The 19,401-nt window shown below is 33.5% G+C and overlaps 1 protein-coding gene and 1 long non-coding RNA gene across 3 annotated transcripts; both read right to left on the bottom strand.

Moving 5' to 3' along the window:
* Positions 1 to 736: 736 nt before the first annotated feature.
* Positions 737 to 2,993, bottom strand: LOC107992046 (uncharacterized). 2 transcript variants are annotated; one of them, XR_007820240.1, is made up of 3 exons: positions 2,160 to 2,963; positions 1,943 to 2,043; positions 737 to 1,044 (listed from the first exon to the last, which is right to left on the bottom strand). It is a non-coding gene; the product is annotated as an uncharacterized LOC107992046 (long non-coding RNA). The 2 variants fall into 2 exon arrangements; XR_001764449.2 differs by having other exon boundaries at positions 1,943 to 2,993.
* A 502-nt stretch (positions 2,994 to 3,495) lies between these two features.
* Positions 3,496 to 12,321, bottom strand: LOC103501996 (uncharacterized). The gene is made up of 10 exons (XM_008465785.3): positions 11,864 to 12,321; positions 10,466 to 10,509; positions 9,510 to 9,636; positions 9,083 to 9,212; positions 6,375 to 6,961; positions 5,713 to 6,049; positions 5,224 to 5,488; positions 4,949 to 5,038; positions 4,298 to 4,747; positions 3,496 to 3,972 (listed from the first exon to the last, which is right to left on the bottom strand). Exons 1-10 carry the CDS (start codon positions 12,036 to 12,038, stop codon positions 3,637 to 3,639), a joined length of 2,541 nt encoding a protein of 846 aa, XP_008464007.1. The 5' UTR covers positions 12,039 to 12,321; the 3' UTR covers positions 3,496 to 3,636.
* Between the last annotated feature and the right edge of the window lie 7,080 nt (positions 12,322 to 19,401).

Genomic DNA, 19,401 nt, shown 5'->3' with positions numbered 1-19,401 from the left:
TGCTTTTTTTTTTTTCTCTCTTTTCTTCACATGCTCCTTTTCTCTCTCTAGTCCCTTCAATCTCAAGGCAAATAAATCAATTATTATTTCTGCAGCAAAAAAGGTTATACTATTACATACCCAATTAATTATTATCACATCCATATTAATCATCTCATTCTCTATTCTAATTAAGTTCTTAATTAATGATCCCTAATTAAATCTCTATCATGTCCCATCCCAAAATTTCCATGCCAAAAAGAGCAAACATATCTTTGGAGCAAGAGAAAGAGAGCAAGTCAATTTGGCATAATTTTGATTAGTTGAAAAATATCAATTTTATTGGATTGTTTGAAGCTAAGAAAATTTGATTCGAACCTAACAAAAAAGAAAAAAAAAAAAGTGTAATATACAGAGAGCAAGAATACACATAAACCTTTGAAACGGATTAAGACCAAATTTAGATTCGTTTCATGTCATTTTATTTTTATACGTATCCACGTGATTTCACAAATATGCATAAAAGGAAATGTCTCATTTTCTTTTTTTCATTAGATTCCTTTCAGATCAAAGGTTTTAAGACGATATGGAGAGTCCCCTCCACTAAAAATTTGAATGAAAAAAGAAATCTAATCTTACTTTACCACGTGTTGATTGCTAATTAGCCCCAACTTTCTAAGAAAATAGCCCTTAATATTGTTATATATATATATAAGAAAAAAATTTTTAAAGCATGATCAAGCAACAGACTAGCTAGTAGAAAAATTTGCACTATTATAGCATTATATAAAAAGAAAGAGTGGAGGTAAACAACAAAAGTTAACCGATATATATGAATGAAAAATTTGGATAAGCTTTGTTAGTGGATGAAGAAGGAATGTCTACCACTGTGATCTTCAACCGTCGTGACCAACACACTTAGCTTCCATGTTGGAATAGTCATATCATGTCAAAGACGTTGGATACCATAGCAATGTGTAGGAAAATTCAAAGTGTACTAACACACAAGTATTCTTCAATGTATTTGAGTGGACTTATCGTTTCGTAGTGCGTTGATATTCTTACCTAAAAATTAACAGAATGAATCAATCTCTACCAATTCTAAGTTGACTTCTAAATTCTAATATCAGATTTTCAGGACAGTTCTTTTTTTTTTTTTCAATTTTAAAATATATATAAATATATAAACACACTATCTTGAAGAGACATCAACTTTTATCCTTGCTTTTCTTAAAACATGATAATAGCCATATTTCTCAAAAGTAGCAAAAATTTTGGCAATTACAACAGCAAACTTGTATGGGTGTCGCAATATTCTAATATAAAAAAAATGTACCCTCTTTGCAAAAGACGGGATATTATTTACAAACTCAATCCCAATGTTCTCTAAAAAAGTATACATGATTCAAAATTTCAGTGTCAGGTTTTATCATATCCATTCATCTACTTTCTTCTTTGCAGAAATATACATGACCAATCATATCAATATATCAATTTCCGAGTATATATCTTTAACCTTTTAATTGAGAGTTAATACTTTTCTAGTTAACTTATGTTCAAGTTGACAACTAATGGCAAACAAATTGCAATCTATTAAAAACGTACAGATATAAATTTAATTCAAGTATGCTTTTCCAATGCAACCAGCTCAAATGTTGGATCTAATACCAAGTTCTCATGGCTCCTAGAATGCACATTATTCAAATTCAAAAGTGATAGAATCAACAGCTACAGTGCAGTAGAAATGTACGGATGGTCCGCTAAAATATAGGCCAAAACCAAAGTCCCCAACACCCACTAAAAAGTATTAAAATAGAAAGAAAAAAATAAATTAAGGGGGAAAAAGTAGAGAGATAAAGAAAGGTGCATTGGTGCCAATTATTAAGGGCACAAGCATAAGGCTGCCTTTGTTATTTACTTAAAGACTATGCTATGAAGCTATGGAAGAGCAAGGAAATATAACCTGAATGTGGGCAGTTAACAACTGGTCAGAAGCAGTTTCCCTCCAATTCAGATCAGCTGTCCATATCCATTGCCATTGAACGGATTCCATGAGCCTTTTTGCTGTACACAAATTAAGCTTGTTATCTCAGATTCATTCATCCACTTTTGCCTGTCAAATTACAGAAATTAAAACGTGTTAAGCAATTGGCATTAGAGCTCATCATTCCTTCAATTACCATCGATAATAAGACAAGTTTCCACAGTAGGCTTGAATTCAAGAAAGAATAATGATATTGTGACTTGTGCCCAAGATTCTCAAGTGGGACTCTCATCCTACCTTGGGAAAATGACCTATTTTTTTCCCAACAAACTGACAAACATGACAAAAAAATAAAATAATTAGGGTAAAAAAGATAGAAAGAAAGAAAGACAGAGGAGGAACTGATTTGAAGTGCTGTTGAAGTTTTGAATGAACATCTAAAGAAATGTTTCAACTGTAAACATGGTCAACAGTACAAGATGTACAAATGCATGAACAATCTAGACAAGTATGAAACAGTTAAAGAAACTGTTCCACACAAGCGCAGTACAAGATGGATGCTTCTAACCATCCGTGAAATTAGTAATGCATCAAACTTTAAAGTCAATGATTCTTTTTTTTTTGCCATTTCCTCTCAAGGGCTCCAAACTTCAAAGTACCAAGATAAACATCACACAGATCCCCAAAATACATCGTTTTTTGTAATATCAAATCATGCCATTGTCAAACCCATGATGATGGAAATACTTTGCACGATGTAATCCCTAGGCTCTCTAGCAAAAAGAAAAAGCAAAAAGCTCAGCTTCAAAATAGATGAGGTATATAGGGACTCAGATGTCTAGGGTTACAACTTTTTTGTGCAAAGCATGAAGATGATCGTAGAATATATATACATAATAAAAGGTAAAGGGTAATGTGCTTGGCAATCCCAAGAAATTGTGACAGTCCCTATTAAAAAATAAAGAAAGATTTGAACAGGACAAAATCTATATATTCTGCAATCTGCACAAGGAAAAAGGAGGAAAATAAAGCATCTCACTCACCTCTTTTTTCCTGATCACAATTGTATTCACACGTATGGAAAGGATCCGAAACCTGAAGCTAGTTACCTCCTTTTGTGGAATTGTCGTCTTTCAATATGAATATAATAATCTTAGATTCATATGTTGAGTGACTCCACGTTGACCATTCTGTCACAGGGCCACCAGGTAAATTGCAACATAAAACTCCATTACCGACATTTTCCAATTAATACCTGCAATATTAACAACTATTGTTTCTAATTTTGGTTCTAATGAGTTATAAGGTTATAATTAAGAAGTGCAATGCTAGATGCAAATAACTAGGAAAAGCTACTTGGCCTTGGGCACATTCCTAACAACAATTTTATTTTTGTCCAACGCTCTTGCTTTGTTGCTTGATTTTATCCACACGCGTTAGCTCTGTGAGATCCTACAGCAGCTTCTACCGGATTATCATAATAACTAGAATAACGAATGGATAAGTAAAACAGTAGATGAAATCAATGCAAATGGAGAAAACCACATACTACATTGAATATGAGAAGGTTATCAATTACACATTTGACAAAATATAAAACATTTATGACTACTTCAGTCCCTTGTATAATAATAAAGGGGGTTAGATTCACAGTTCTCTTTCTTCCCATTTGTCTAGAAATTAGTTGTCCAATTAAGATGACCCAACTGTGGCTGCTGGAAAGTACCAACTTGTGGCCCAGGAGTGGCAGCCGCCACTCCAACATTTCCACCCATACCAGGCCCCATGTGATGAGGATTTCCAATAGCGGCCGGCTGTGGAGTTGGATGGTACAATCCGGGAAATTGCATGTGTGTCGACTGCGCCACAGCTGCACTGAAGGAAGCGTGCCCAGAATGAGAAGGCAAATACGCACCATGAGGAGTTTGCCCTGGCATGTTGTAATATGGAGCCGATTGCAAACCTGGAAGATCTCTTGGGTTTTGAATCCAAATTTCAGATGTCTCAGCCTGTAACAATAAATATACTAATGCTTTAAGCTACTTTATATTGTAATTATAAAATGTCTGACTGGCTCGAGAGTGCCTGATATCATGATAATCCAGATTAAACAAACATGTCAGGGTGCCATTTATGCTTGATGGAAAGGACAGCATCCCCCCAAACAAACACACACAATAGCTACTGCTAAACAAGGTCTAGCTGTTATCAAATAAAAATGTTCACACACACTAACACCCCACATGAAATGATATCAAGTTAGCTATAAGTTCGCATGTAAGGCCTCAAAGCTACAGCCAAACCGTGGTAATGATAATATTAGTATTCACGAACCTGTGCATTTGGGACATAAAGGTTCCCATCTTTATATTTGATTCGAGATGAATCTTCCAGTCCAGTTGCACTCCCAACTACACCAGGAGCATTCACAGCAAACCCAGCAGGACTATTGAAGTTCCCAAACCCTGCCGGGCTGCCAGCAGGAAGAGGCTTAAACTGCTGGATTCCATACTTCAAGTTATTTGCATTCATGTGAGTACTTCCACCGGGCATCAGCAAGAAACTGTTGCCATTGGACGGGTGAGGATATGCTGGGGAACTAGAATAACCAGGCATGGCCATTGGTGGAACATAAACAGGAGATAGGAATTGTCGATATGGCATGAGGTTTGCAAAATGGGAAACATGAACTTGTGGATACATCTGAGCAACTGGAGTTTGCTGCTGTTGAACCATTGGAATCGTTGACGCAGGGATGCCATTGGCAGTATGAGAGTTCACCGCCTAGGATCATAGATTTAATAAGTGAGAACAAAAACATACATCATCCGGTAGTGGGCTAACTACTCGCTCAAGAAGAAAATAATCAATACAACTATAATTTACAATCATTAGAAGCTCAAAACATATATATGTCCATACTCATTTTACAAGATTCCAGATAATAATGAACACAACATATATCATGTAAACAAGTACTCTTACATCTTGAGACGGTAGACCTTGCACCCGCACAGTTTCATCCATTGTCGGTCTGAAATAAGGTAGATCATAACCAGTCTGCGGATCATATGCCTGCTCGGATAATCAATTTATATAAGGGAATGAAAAGGGCTTGCTCACAAAAGGATTAAGGAAATAGCAATGCCAACATTAAACTACTCAGTAACAACAAATTTGAACCACCAATTCAGTAGGAATACAAAAAATCTTAACTCTCAACAGACACCTCAAAAGTTAACGATCTAATACAAACTCACCGAAAATCCCAGTAACTCAGAAGGATCTTGATGCTGTGGAGCAGGAGTATATTTCGAGTTCCTATCCCTAACCAGTCCAATCTCAGCATAGGTATCCAATGCCTGAGGACTAGAAGATTCCCTTTTATCTGCTGACTGAAGCTCGGTTGCTGTACCAGAATCTGGAGAATTAGACTCTGAATTTCGCACCTGGTCATCCAGTAGATCAACCTGCCTGCTTCCAGAGGCATCATCAGTAGAAATCTCCAGAGCAGATACTGACTGACTGCAAAAACATTGTCAAATGGATGATATAAGCAAAAAATAAAACTACTAGAAGGAAGCATGAATACCATAGAGAAATTTCTTTCACGGATATTTATCTGTTTACTTCATATTGTTTCACTCGAAAACTTCTCTTATAAAGGAATGCCCAAAACCTTAGTGACTAGTGCCACAGTTTTGTTACATTAACTTCAAAGGTAAAGGAAATATAAATTAAATACAAACCTTGTTGATGATTCTCCATTCAATTCCTCTGGACCTCTAATGGCTTGCAAACCTGACACCAGACATCCAGAAGAATCAGATTCTGTCCCAAAACTGCCAAAGACCAGCCGATACTGATCATTATCGGGGACTCTAATATGCTCTGCTATGATAACATGCTGATTCTCATGAATGTCTACCCTTGCGAGCTTCTCTTGTACATTAGCAGCTTCAGAATGTAAATCTTTGGACTCATCAGCAGGAGCTTTAGGTTTTGAGGGTGTTCCTATTACTCCAGGATTACCAGTGCTCAACTTCTGGCTTGACTTAGGTTTCCACTCCTTGTTAGGCTGGGAAGCTGCATCAAAGCCGATGGTGAACTCTCTCCTAAAATTTGATGAATTTCTCAAGTAAACACAGACATGGAAAAAGTTAAGTGTAGACATGCATGCTCAAACAAACTCATCTAAGAAACAGCACACAAATTTAACACTTTCAGTTCGTTTGACAAATAATTAAAACTCAAGTTCACATTCAGAATTTTTTTTATCTCCTGAACAAATTCTTCCAAACACTTTGCAGTCAAGAAATATAATAACAAAGATGCTAAGGTACCTCATCGTTCTTCACCTTAAGGGAGAGAGAGAGAGAGAGAGAGAGAGAGAGTGACGACACTAAGATACCTTTCTGATGTCCCATGGTTGGTTGATGTTGCCTGTTACTATGCTGATTATTTAATGTTGATCTGCTGCCAACCAGGCCAGGAATCACTGATTCAGTAATGTGACTAAGCTGTTCACTTTTAGAAATGGAAGTCATTGGTTGAAATGAATCTGAAGAACCATCCCTTTCGGAAACAGAATTTGCAAGAGAGACACTTGGTCCTGAAGACTGGTTTATAGAACTGTCTTTCAATTGCCGACGAACACCTACTGCCCCAACTTCACGTTTTATAGCTCCAACTGCAGCAGATGATCTAGAATCTGGAGATGGTACATGGACTGGGTCTGTGGAAGAAGAATATAAACCAACAGCAGCACCATTTGACGCCAATACAGGTGAATGTGGTTCAGAATCATTTGGCTTTCCAATGTGCATATCTGGAATAGAACTCAACATGGAAACTCCCACATCATCCCTCAACTCTTTCTGTGCCATTCCAGTTGAATGACCATCTCGTTGATTACTGGGATGTGAATCAGTTTTCCGGAAAGACACTTGTGACATCCTACCACCAAAGGGCCCCCCATGTGCTCCTCTTGGAGTGATACTGATGAATAAATAAGTAAAGTCAGTTATAGAGATATTGATTAATGAACAGATTACTTTCTGGTAGAAGCAGGGGAATTCAAGCTACCAAATTTAGTCAGAAAATCCAAAGAAGAATATATTGAAGTAGGCAACGCCAAAATAGGTTCCAAGTAAAATGCTAGAAAGAAGTATACATCAGCAGTGGTCAAATAATATATTTCAGAGTTTGTGGTACAGTTTTCTGTTTAGGCAGCTGCACTTGTATAAATACCAATTACCTAGCAAAATAACAATGTTAAATGAACATGTTTAACATCTTATTTAAAATTTCATGTCAATACTAAGCACACCAAGATAAAGCCATAAATATGCAGGAACGTCCAAGATCCATCAAGGAAGACTCATGAATCAACACCTCACAAAATCACAGAATGGCTACATCATAATGCAAAACGACATTATAAGTTCAGAAAAAAACTCAATAGGATACATATTCACCATCCACATCATAACTCAAATACCATATATTATTGTTCAAAGTCCACAGCACAGTAATCTAAGCTTTAGAAGAAGAGGAAAAAAATATATATAGGCTAAATTATAAAAAATACCAATCAACTTTGCATTTGGTGTCAAAAATACCCCTAAACTTTCAAAAAGGGTTCAAAAATACTCTTACCATCAGTTTTGGCAGGAAATTGTTAAAGTTTTGTTTCAAAAATACCCCTAAACTATTAAAAAGTTTCAAAAATACCTTTGAACTTGAAGAAAAGTTTAAAAGACCACTCTCACAATTAGTATATGAACTAAAAGTGTAAATATCTCGTTGAAAAAATAACTTCATATTAAAAATAGCTCTATCATTAGTATAGTTGATAAATTAATTTGAAATTTTCTTGAGTTAAAAAAGAATCAATTTTAAAACAAATTATATTGATCTCGTTGGGTAATGATTAAGTGTTTGAATTTTTTTTTAATTAAACTAATAGACCCTACTTCCACATCCAAATTTCTTCATTTGTTATCTACTCTTTTATGAAAATAGTCTTAGACTCCCCCTAAGACAGAGACTCCCTCTCTAAAGAACTTGAGCTTCCCATTCTGTGAGACTCTCTCTGAGTGTTATATCTTTCCATTTAAGAGTGAATCACAATGCACAGTGGTAAGGAGAATGGAGTATGTCTCCAATATATGTAACGCTCCCTTCTTATAACACAAGCCGAAACAGCTACAGAAAGATAATAATGTTGCCCTTAAGACAAACTAAACAACCAACCCTAATCGGAGGACTAACTGTCTTTTACAGCAACAATGTAATGACATATCCAATATCTAAAGCCATAAAACAAGTATTGTCAATCTCATAAAATCTAACGACTTCTAATAAGCTTATCATTATACTAACGGTAGAAACATTTTTAAACCAGAGTTATTTTTTAAATGAGATATTAACAATTTTAGTTCAAATACTAATTGTGAGAGTGGTTTTTAACTTTTTTTTTTTTTAAGTTCAAGGGTATTTTTGAAACTTTTCAAAAGAACTTTAACAATTTCCCATCCAAACTAACGAGAAGAGTATTTTTGAATCCTTTTTGAAAGTTTCTGGGTATTTTTGAAACTTTTAAACGTTTAAGAATATTTTTTACACAAAATGCAATGTTGAGGGGCATCTTTATAATATAGCCTATATATACCACAAAAATAGTAATGGTCCGGTAGGAAACGGAAATGTTCTTAAAAGAAGCAAGCATTTGCCTTTCTATATCGGGGCAAAGTGTGTTTATTGCAATGGAAGTTTGAAACAATATTGCAAAAACATTCCCCCCTTACAAGATGGAAAACCTGTGCCTGCGCAGTAAGTTCCTTCATCCAAGATGATCAAGAAAGGCCAGCCTTACACAAATGTTTCCATCCAATCCTAAACCCACTGAAAGTACCTTCATTCCTCTCTTTCCATGATTTATGATACAATTTCATTTAATATAAAAAATGGCAGTTGCTGGAAATAAGTGTTATACTTTTTTGTTGGACAAGAAAAATAAGTGTTTTTCATACATATGAAAAAATAATAAGCAAACTATATCAAAATACAAAAGACTAAAAGAAGAAGAAGAAGAAGAAGAAGATCAATGATGCATACCCTGATTTTGACACATTCGAAGACACCTCATTTGAGGATATTGCCAAATGTGAAGATGCAGGTTTTACTTCTCTATTTGAATTTCGATTAACTCTGTTGTCTCTTACAACACGAAATTCTTTGCTGATACCTAGATGACATAAATCAATCATTAAACAGCTCAATGAGCATATTAGAGCAAGCAAACCAAGGAGCATAAACAGTACATCCTGATAAACCATAAGTCCATTCAATTTTTGTTGTGCTAATCTTCTCCATACACTTTCTTCACAATAAAATTAGGCGATAAAAAGTACTGAAATCAGATTCTTTCAATTATAATCGAGCAACCATATGTCTGTACTTCATCAACAGGCTTCAAAAATAAGTCTAGAATCTGCAGGATATAATGCTTCAAGAGAAATAGTAGGCAAAGATTAAAAAGTACCAGGCCAAGAACTTTTTGCATAGGCCCCCCTCCGGACATTACGATCAGACAATGTATATACCTTTGTCCCTTGCCTCACATCCTCAGAATTTCTTTGTGCATCCAATGAACCTTTGTATCCCACATTCTGAGAACAAATCACAACCACAATCTCAGTTTTTGTCTAACCATCTTTCAGTGTAAACGTTAAAAACTAGCAGCCATAAGAATTTCACTAGAAAGGTTATTTCAAACAGAACATAAAATGATAAAGCTAGATGTATGATGAGCATAATTAAATACCAATATTGGAGAAACGTTGATAGCTCATAGCCTTGGTTTTGCATTTATAAAAAACCAATTAAGTATGTAAAATACAATTGGTCAGAGACTTGGGGCCTGTAGTATGACATATGGTTTGCATAAAATTTGAAGTACGTAAGAGCAGTACTATTCAGTTTACAAAGCAACAAATTTCCAAAAGAGTAGAACATAGAATATTCTCATTCTACCCAAAGAGGAAAAAAACCAGTGCATACCAAACAAGATAAATGAGTAGTCAAGAAAAAAGATGAAGCAAAAGGCAATCAGATTACTGAACATGAGAAATGTTTATGATGTCAACGAGAATATATATGGAAGAAAAAATATAGATGTGAGACTCTTTTGTTCTAATTCTTTTGCATGATAATATTATGTTTGGTATTGTATACTGCACAATCATTACACTTTTCATCAATATCTTACTATTTAGAGGAGGTCTACACCTTATGACTCGACTCTATAGCACCCCATCTTTTGAAACATTGGCCATTATCAAGAAAATGAAGCAGTATACAGAGACATATAAATACGAAACATGGCCTTGTATAACTCTTTATGCTTGTTAGTAACAGCTGCCTGTCTGCAGTTACTATAAAGTAAAAACATAAATTTGATAGTAATGGCTGACAAAACTAAAATGATAGCGATCGTACCTCCTTCTTCTTATCTCTTCTTCTCTTTACTTCACGAAATGGATCTGAAAAATAACTAATATAATAAGAAAAATGATTTTATATTCAATGAAAAAACAAGACAAAAAATAAATTTGACACTGCTCAAATGCAGTAAAACATGTTATGAAATTGTGTGCTGAAAATTTAAGTCAACTCAGTGGCTTATTTTGGCTGAATGGAGCATCTTGACATTAGCCAATGACTTTTTATCTAATAACTTACTCTCACTCCACTTTCCTTCAAACAGTTTACTTCTTTTCAAACAATTTCCTTAAAACACATCGATACACGCATATATATTAGACACACACACAGACATATGTGCCCACCCGATGGCTCAGACTTCAAAGACATCAGGTTTTCCTTATTAGGCATCAATCTCTAAGTAGGTGTTACTCAAAAACTGCCACAAATATGCAACATCAGGTATTTGATAGCCCACATCTTCTCTGATTGAACATGAACACAAGGTCTTTTGGTTGAATCGACGTCATTTACAATTTTGTTAACTATTTTAAATTTGATTATCAGATACTAAGCAACTAATATACTTTCCAAAACAGATAACTACCAAAAGAACCATGAGGGAGTGCAAATAGACATAACATACATACTCTACACATGGACCATTGTTAGCCATATCTTCTCTGATTGAAAGTGACCCTAAATTTGATTTTCATACACTAAGAGACAAATATGCTTTCTGAAACAGATATTACCGCAAGAACCCTATGGAGTAAAAATAGGCGTACATTACCTAAACAAGTACATGTCCAACAAAATAAATTGGATGATGAAAAGAAGAAGCAAGGACCAAAGAAGTACTGAAGAGTAAAGACTTTTTCAAACTCTTCATTGAGCTTTGACACATAAATTGGAGGTCGATACATGGTTCAATTCAAGCTGGGAACCCAATTAAACTACCGCCACACAAACACAATATGTAGGCATTGAAAAATTCCGACGTCCCATCAATAGATGAGAGAACTAGTTAAATACAAAGATGAACTGATAATATATGGAAGGGAAAACACAATCTGAAATTTTCCACTCAACTTAATGTTGTCGCCAATTAACTGCTACTTTCACAGAGCAACCACCAAATCAATCGTGAGAAAAACAAAAAAAAAAATCTTTTTAACGTTCAACAACTTTCTAAATCATCAAGAACAAACCTTTCCCAGCGCCCCGACAGAAGCACCATGCCCCCATTAATCACAATGCGCCAAATACAAGACTCCCCAAAATAAAAGGAAAAATATACAAAAAAACACTAAAGGAAAGAATGTGAGGCAAGAAATTGATTGAAGAACAATAAAGCTTGTAACGGAGGCGTAGAAGGACAAAGGAAAAAGAAAAAGAAAAGGGGAGAAAAACCTTGGTTGAGCAACTTCTGAGCAGTTTCATTAGGATCCATATTGGTTTCCTTGAGAGTTGTATATATATCAGCATCGGAGTGATTACCGACGATCTCTTTGATGGATTGGATGGTTTTTCGAACGCGAGCAGGGAGTATGTGAGTCCCACCGTCGATTCTCAAGCCAGAAACCATTTCAAAGTGTATGGCGAAGGAGGAGTAGAGGAAGTGAATGCGAAAAAGAAAGAAGGAAAGGAATAGTAAGGAATTAACGCCAAAAGGGGGCTGTAAATCAGAAGGTAATACAGCAGAAGAGAAGAAATAAAGAAGGAATTTGGATTAGGGTTTGCATTCGAAGAAAGTGTAAGAACAGGGGACGGCTTCAAGAGGGGGAAAGGGTTTGGGACCTAAGGGTTTTGAAAACGTTTTAACCCTCCCTCTCCCCAACGACCACACCTCGTCTTCGGCTTCAGGAAAGTCTTCCTTTTTTATTTTTTATTGCCGCATATGCCCTCCCCCTTATTTAAATTGCACCCATGCCCCCCCCCCCCCCCCCCCCCCGCCCAACCCAACGTATAGGATTGGGTTTCTCTTATTAAATTAGTATTCCACATCAAATAGTTTATCATTCATTTTAAATAGTTTCAAAAATATCCTTTTAACCTCTTTGAAATATCAAAAATATCTTTAAACTTAAAAAAAAATACTAACATAAATCATTAAAGAAGCGTTAGGAGGTAAGAATTTGATTATTATACTCTTGAATCGTAATAGTACGTGTTTGAGACTAATGATACAAGACTATACTAAAAATGAATATGTTTTTTTAATTGTTTTAAATAAATAAATGTAAAACGGTGACCAAATGAGTAAGAGATAAGAAAGGAGAAAAAAATAAAGAAAATATAAAAGTAGCTATAAAGGATCATTTGGTTTGTTGTTGTATAGATGCTTCAAAATAAATGTTGCATGGGAATATAATATATATATGTAAGAATCAAAGATAATTGTGTTTGGTTCTTCATACAAAATGTTATCGTGGTTCTATAATAAAAAATGTGTTCATATTTAATTTAAGAAACTGTGCATGAACATTTTGTGCAACTATAGTAGATTAATTAATTAATATCATTCAGTTTATTCATCAAAATTAATTAATTCAGATTTAATAATAATTTGAATTATTAATACGGAAACCGTAACAAAATACCAAACTTACCCACCGTGTAACGCATAAACTTATCCAATTTTTAAATATTTGAGATTTGTCATTCCATATTTCTTTCATATTCTTCCTCGTGTCATTTTTTTCATCGTCTTTCTTCTTTTTATCTCCTTTTTTGCGATTTCTTTCCATAATCTTTCTTATTTTTCAATTCTTTTTTTACGTCATCTTTCCGTCTTTCTTCTTTTCTTTTTTTTCGTTGCGATTTATTTCCGTCGTCTTTTTTCTTTTCTAATTTTGTAATTTGTTTCAATATCTTTTCTTTTCTTTTTTATTCTTTTTTACATCGTTTAATATTTTCTTCGTCTTTCTTCTTTTATGATTCTTTTTTAGGTCGTTTAATCTTTCCATCGTCTCTCTTTTTTTCCTTTTTTTCGTTGTGGTTTCTTTCCATTATCTTTATTCTTTTTCTCTTCTTTTTTTACGTCATTTGAATTTGGATAACTAAATCTAAACGACCGTATACACAAAAAAATAGCAAATCTAAAAAGTTTGTGCATAGAAAATCTTGAAAAAAATCATTCAAATTGGATTAGCCAAATGTAAACGTAAAAAAAATAAATCATTGGTAGACAAATCTAAATGATCGTGTACTAGAAGAATTAAAAAATCATTTAGCCAAATATAAACGATTATGTAGACAAATCTAAATAATCGTATAAAAAAATAAACAATCGTGTAGCAAAAGGATTTTTAAATATCATTTAGCCAAATATAAACAATCGTATAGTAAAAGAATTTTAAAAAATCGTTTAGCCAAATCTAAACGATCGTGTACCAAGTTTTGAAAAGAAAAATCGTTTACGATTAAATTTAAAAATTTAAACGTAACCAAATTAAACGATCGTCTAACAAAATTAAACGATAGAATTGAAAAAAATAAATTGTAGCCATATCTAAACGATCGTGTATCAAACAATAGCCAAATCCAAATCTAGACGACGAAATCTAAACGATTGTAACCAAATTTAAACGTAACCAAACCAAATTAAACGATCGTGTAACAAAATTAAACGATAGAATTGAAAAACAAATCGTAGTCATATCTAAACGATCGTGTGTCAAACAATAGCCAAATCTAAATGATCGCAAATATTTAAATGATCGAAAGTATATTGCACGCGCATTGTCGACGACGTACTTGACAGGACATTTTTTGTATTTTACACCGTGGGCGTCTGAGCTTTTTCTATTTTCGGAATTGTTCTATACAATGTAAATACTCTGCCACTCTTTTATATTTTTGAAAAAACCCCTTATTAATATTTAAATTTAATTTACAATTAAAATTAACATATTGATATCTTTAATGAACGTCATAGTATTTACAATTTTCTACTACATCGTTTTTATAATTAATTAAGTTGGACATTAGAATTTTAAATTTTAATTAAATAATACAATAAAATATATTTTAAGGTCGTTTCAAAAACATAATTAACCGTCAAAATATTTACACTGTATAAAACAATTTAAAAAATGAAAAAAACTCACAGACTCACAATGAGAAATATCAAAAATGTCTCAGTCAACACATGATTAATTGGCCACACACGCATGTGTAGTTCTACTTCTAAATGATTGTGAACCAATATCATTAGTTCACGATTGTGTACTATGAGTTACAGAATCTAAACGATTTTTGTTCAAGATCGTGTACATATCTTTTATATTTGATACCCGATCTTGAACCAACATCATTTAGATCTGGAAGAGGAAATATATAAAAGATGACAAAGATCGTCTATCAAGTGGGAATTTGAAGAAGTTAATAAATAAATATATAAAATAAAGAATAATAATAATTGTAGAACAATGATCATGATTTTAGAAAAATATAAAAAAAGAACTGTGGAAGAAGAAGAGAAGGAAGAAGGAAGAAGGAAGAAATCAGAGTCGAAATATTTAAAAAAAATCAACAAGGGCAAACCTAGAATATTTAAAAAATGGTCGGCTTGATGGGTTTATCGATTTTGTTATAGGGGCCATAATTATTTTGATGTTTTATTATATTTATGAAAATTAACATATATTTTGAGATACGATATATTATATCAACCAGGAAAAAATTAGATAAAAATAGGGGTGTTAAAAAAACCCGATAACCCAACCAACCCGGACCACCTAACCCAAACCGTAAGGGTTGGGTTGGATTAAATTATGTTTTGCGTTGGGTTGGGTTAAGAATTTTTTAAAAAAAAATAGGTCGGGTTATTGGGTTAGGGAATTAAGGGTCGGGTTGACCCAACCCAGTCCGGTTTAGTAATATATAAAAATCCTAATATGTTCGCGTGTTTTCCTTTCCTCCCGGTCCCACCAACGTGTTTCCCTTTCCTCCCACCAGCCTGTTTTCCTCCTTTCCTCCCACAAGCGTATTTTCAAATTTCAATTTGAATTTTCATCTCTCGCATTCAACTTTTCTCCTCCTTCAGTCCTCCTCATCCTAATCCTCTTTCTCCTCCTCCTCATCTTAATCCTCTTTTCTCCTCCTTCTCATCCTAATCTTCTGCTCGTCGCCGGTCCAACAAAACTAACGAAATCATCAAAGCTATTAACGACGGTGAGAACGGCAGATCTATTCCACCAACGACAGCGAAAAGGTGGAATTTTTTTGTTCTTTGGATTTTTTTTTGTTCTTTGGCTTTGAAAATATTTTTTTTTCGAAGGTGAGTTGATTCTTGTTGATGAAATGTTATTGTTTTTGCGAAGTTAAAGAAATGTGATTCAATCATTTGGTCGACACATCTAGAAACTGATATAAGTTATTAGATACAAAACTTAGGCATGCTTTGACCATTAGAATTGAATGAGGGCTGAAATTTTGGTCCTACCATTACAAATTTACAATTAATATTGAATGAAGAAGTCTGATAATGCAGGATTCTTTAACTATCTGTTTGAATCACAAGTATTTGTTAATGAATGTGATTGTATCTATTTGAATAATTAAGCTTTAATTATTACGAATGTTTGGCTTTATAATGGTGCAACAAACAATATATCTGGCAGTGAAAATGGGAGACATTATAATCTCATGTCCCCAAAACCTCCCTTTCAAATACTCCAAAATAGTATGAATTATTTTGTTCGTCAACATCTGAAGCTTTCTTTCTTTTACTCCATAATTCATTTGTCTTTCTTTTAACAGTGCCTCAAGTATTTATATTTGGGTTTCTTTAAAATTAGTCACCACAAACACGGTATCGGATACTGCGAAATCACCATTGTCGTCTAACTTTATGGTAAGTTAAATATTTTAATGGTTAACATTTTTTGTGTTTAATAATTTGATACATTGTTTGAAATCTAAAATTTAGTTGAGGTTGGAATTAGATATGTATATGTTTAATTGGAACTTTAGTTTGAATTAGATATTTTTGTTGGTGTCGAAATCTGAATTTTATGTTGGTGTTAGCAAGTTTAATTGGTGTATATTTTGTTGGTATTGAAAATTTAATTGGTGTATTGTATGTTGGTGCTGGAATTACATATGTATATGTTTAATTAATTGGTGCTTGAAGTTTAGATATATATATGTTTAATTGGTGCATGTTGGTATTGGAAGATAATATGTATGTTGGCGTTTGAAGTTTAGTTAGAAGTTTAATTAGATGCTGATTTCATTTATTTTATATATGGATAGCAGTAGTGAGAATGAGAGTGCTACCGGTAATAATGAAACACCTCCTTCCCTTCCTCCTCCCCCTCCTAATACAAGTCAAACTACAAAACACATACCACCTCTACCTCTCTAGTCCAAAAGAAAGAGACCTAATAAACAAACTTATTCCGTGTGGGATCATTTCACAAAAATGGAAGCGAGTGCTAACAACGGAGCTAGGTACGAGTGTAACTATTGTAGCAAGGATTATGCATGTGATAGTAATAGTTGTAGAACTAACACTTTATGGAAGCATTTAAGAAATCAATGTAAAAAGTACGCGTACATAGAAAAAAATAAAGGACAAACCACCTTAACTCTTGTACCTACAAATGATGGGAAGGAAGGCAATGCTAGTGATTTTGTGACTACACTGTTTAACCAATCAGTATGTAGATTAGCATGTGCTAAGATGATAATTATGAATGAGTTGTCATTCAAATTTGTTGAGACTGAGGGTTTTAGACACTTTTGTAGTATTACGTGTCCTAGGTTTGATGTTCCATCAAGACTAACAATAGCCAGAGATATATATCGACTATATCTTGAAGAGAAGAAAAAAATTGAAATTATTTTTACTTAAAAGGTCTCAAAGAATTTGTCTTACTACGGATACTTGGACTTCACTACAAAATGTGAACTACATGGTCATCATGACACATTTCATTGATTCTGAATAGGTTTTACATAAGAAGATTTTGAGTTTTTGTCAAGTTGCTAATCATAAAGGAGAGACTATTGGGAGGGCAATTGAAAGTTGTTTGTTGGAGTGGGGGATTGACAAAATCTTTATGATCACTATTGATACTGCAAGTTCCAACGATGTGGCTATTTCATATGTTAAGAGAAGACTTAAAAGTTGGAAATCCATTGTTTTAGATAGAGAGCTATTGCATATGAGGTGTTTTGCTCATATAATTAATCTTATCGTAAATGATGGGTTGAAAGATATACATGATTCTATTGCTAGTGTTCGTAATGCTGTGAAATATGTACGGTCATGATCACCTAAGAGAATGGAAAAATTTAAAGCATGTGTGAAGTAAAAAAAAATAAGTGTAAGGCTCTTGTTTGTTTAGATGTAGCTACTAGGTGGAATTTATTTAATGCTTGAACATGCAATTAAATTTGAAAAGACTTTCAAAATTTAGAGGAAGAGAAAGATGACTCAGATTTTGAGTATTTTGAGGAAGATGATTGGGGAAATAAAACATTGGGGCCCCAAGTGTATCTGATTGGTTGACGGTGAGTGTGTTTATAAAGTTTTTGAAAGGGTTTTATGAAACCACTACAAAAATAAGTGGATCTTCATATGTGACTTCTAACATTGGTTACAAGGAGATTAACAAAATTCAATTTGCTTTGAATAAATGGAGCAATAACAACAACTCTGTTCTTAGTTTGATGGCTATGAATATGGAAACAAAGTTTGATAAGTATTGGGGTTCGCTTGAGAAGATGAATAAGTTAATGTTTGTGGCTATGGTTATTGATCCTCGGTACAAGTTAAATACTTGAATTATTGTCTTTCCAATGTTTATAAGAGTGATGTTGTTAAGGATGTAGTTGAAAGCGTGAAGATATATTTGTATCGTCTATATGACTTTTACAAATCACAACATAACCCTTCTACTTAAATTGGTCATAGCACCGATGATCTTCAGGAATCAAACAATGTTACTATGGAAGTGGAGAACGATGAAGAAGTTGATCCATGGATAACATTTTGTGCTTTGAGAGAAGAAGAAAGCTCAATGGAAGTGGAGAATGACTTGACTTCTTATTCATCTGACAAGGATGTAGTAGATAAAGATGAATTTGATATTATGTATTGGTGGAAAATGAATGGGTACAAATATCCCATTCTATCAAAAATCGTTCGTGATGTTTTGGCAGTTCCAATATCTATCGTGGCTTTTGAGTCTGCATTCAGTACAGGTGGGAGGATTATTGATTCATTTCGTAGTTCTTTGACTCCTAGAACAGTTGAAACCTTGATATGTATGCCAAATTGGATTCGAAGTGGCTCGGTGTTATTAGATCTTCATCCGCAACTTGAAGAGTTAGAGACTTATGAGAATATTGAGACAGGTAATTGATCACTTTCTTTATTGTAGACTATGTATTATGCTAAGTATATTTTTGTTTACTTTTGTATGATTTGTTTTGTAGGAAACCCGTCATCCTATTATTTTGAACTAATGAATTAGATTTGGAAGAAGAGCATATTGATAATTAGTGTGAGTTTTTATATCATCATATGTTATTACTTATATTATATTCAATTTTTATGTGTTTGTATTTTTTCCAGGAGAACAATCACCTTAAGTCATCATCATCGTGACACACTTTGGACGCCAAGTTGGAATGTTTTTTGTTTATTTTTAATGGACATTATTTAATTTTGAACTTTTAAATCTATTTTTCAATTTGAATGGACATTGTAGGACATTATTGACATTCCTATTTCGTGTGATTATTAGTTTTTGTATGAATTTGTATTTTTTTAATGTATTTTTAAATTTTAATGGACATTGCTATTTTGTATGATTATTAATTTTTTTTTAAATAATTTTGAACTTTTATATTAATATTATCCTAGACTTAGAATTTGAAATAATATGAAAATTTGAGTTGAAAGACTATAAAAATGATGAAAATTGAATTCTTAT

The sequence above is a fragment of the Cucumis melo genome, chromosome 4, assembly GCF_025177605.1.
Source record: "Cucumis melo cultivar AY chromosome 4, USDA_Cmelo_AY_1.0, whole genome shotgun sequence".
NCBI lineage: Eukaryota > Viridiplantae > Streptophyta > Magnoliopsida > Cucurbitales > Cucurbitaceae > Cucumis > Cucumis melo.
The sequence above is the reverse complement of the archived record's forward strand: the minus strand, read 5'-3'. Positions and strand labels throughout refer to the sequence as shown.

Bases quoted from the DNA above. Each gene is read 5' to 3' on its own strand.
- LOC103501996 (XM_008465785.3), bottom strand. From the start codon at position 12,038: ATGGTTTCTGGCTTGAGAATCGACGGTGGGACTCACATACTCCCTGCT. The intron at 9,637-10,465 runs GTACGATCGCTA...ATTTGTTCTCAG, and splicing joins GAAGAGATAAGAAGAAGGAG to AATGTGGGATACAAAGGTTC. The intron at 5,489-5,712 runs GTTTGTATTTAA...ATGTTTTTGCAG, and splicing joins AATGGAGAATCATCAACAAG to TCAGTCAGTATCTGCTCTGG.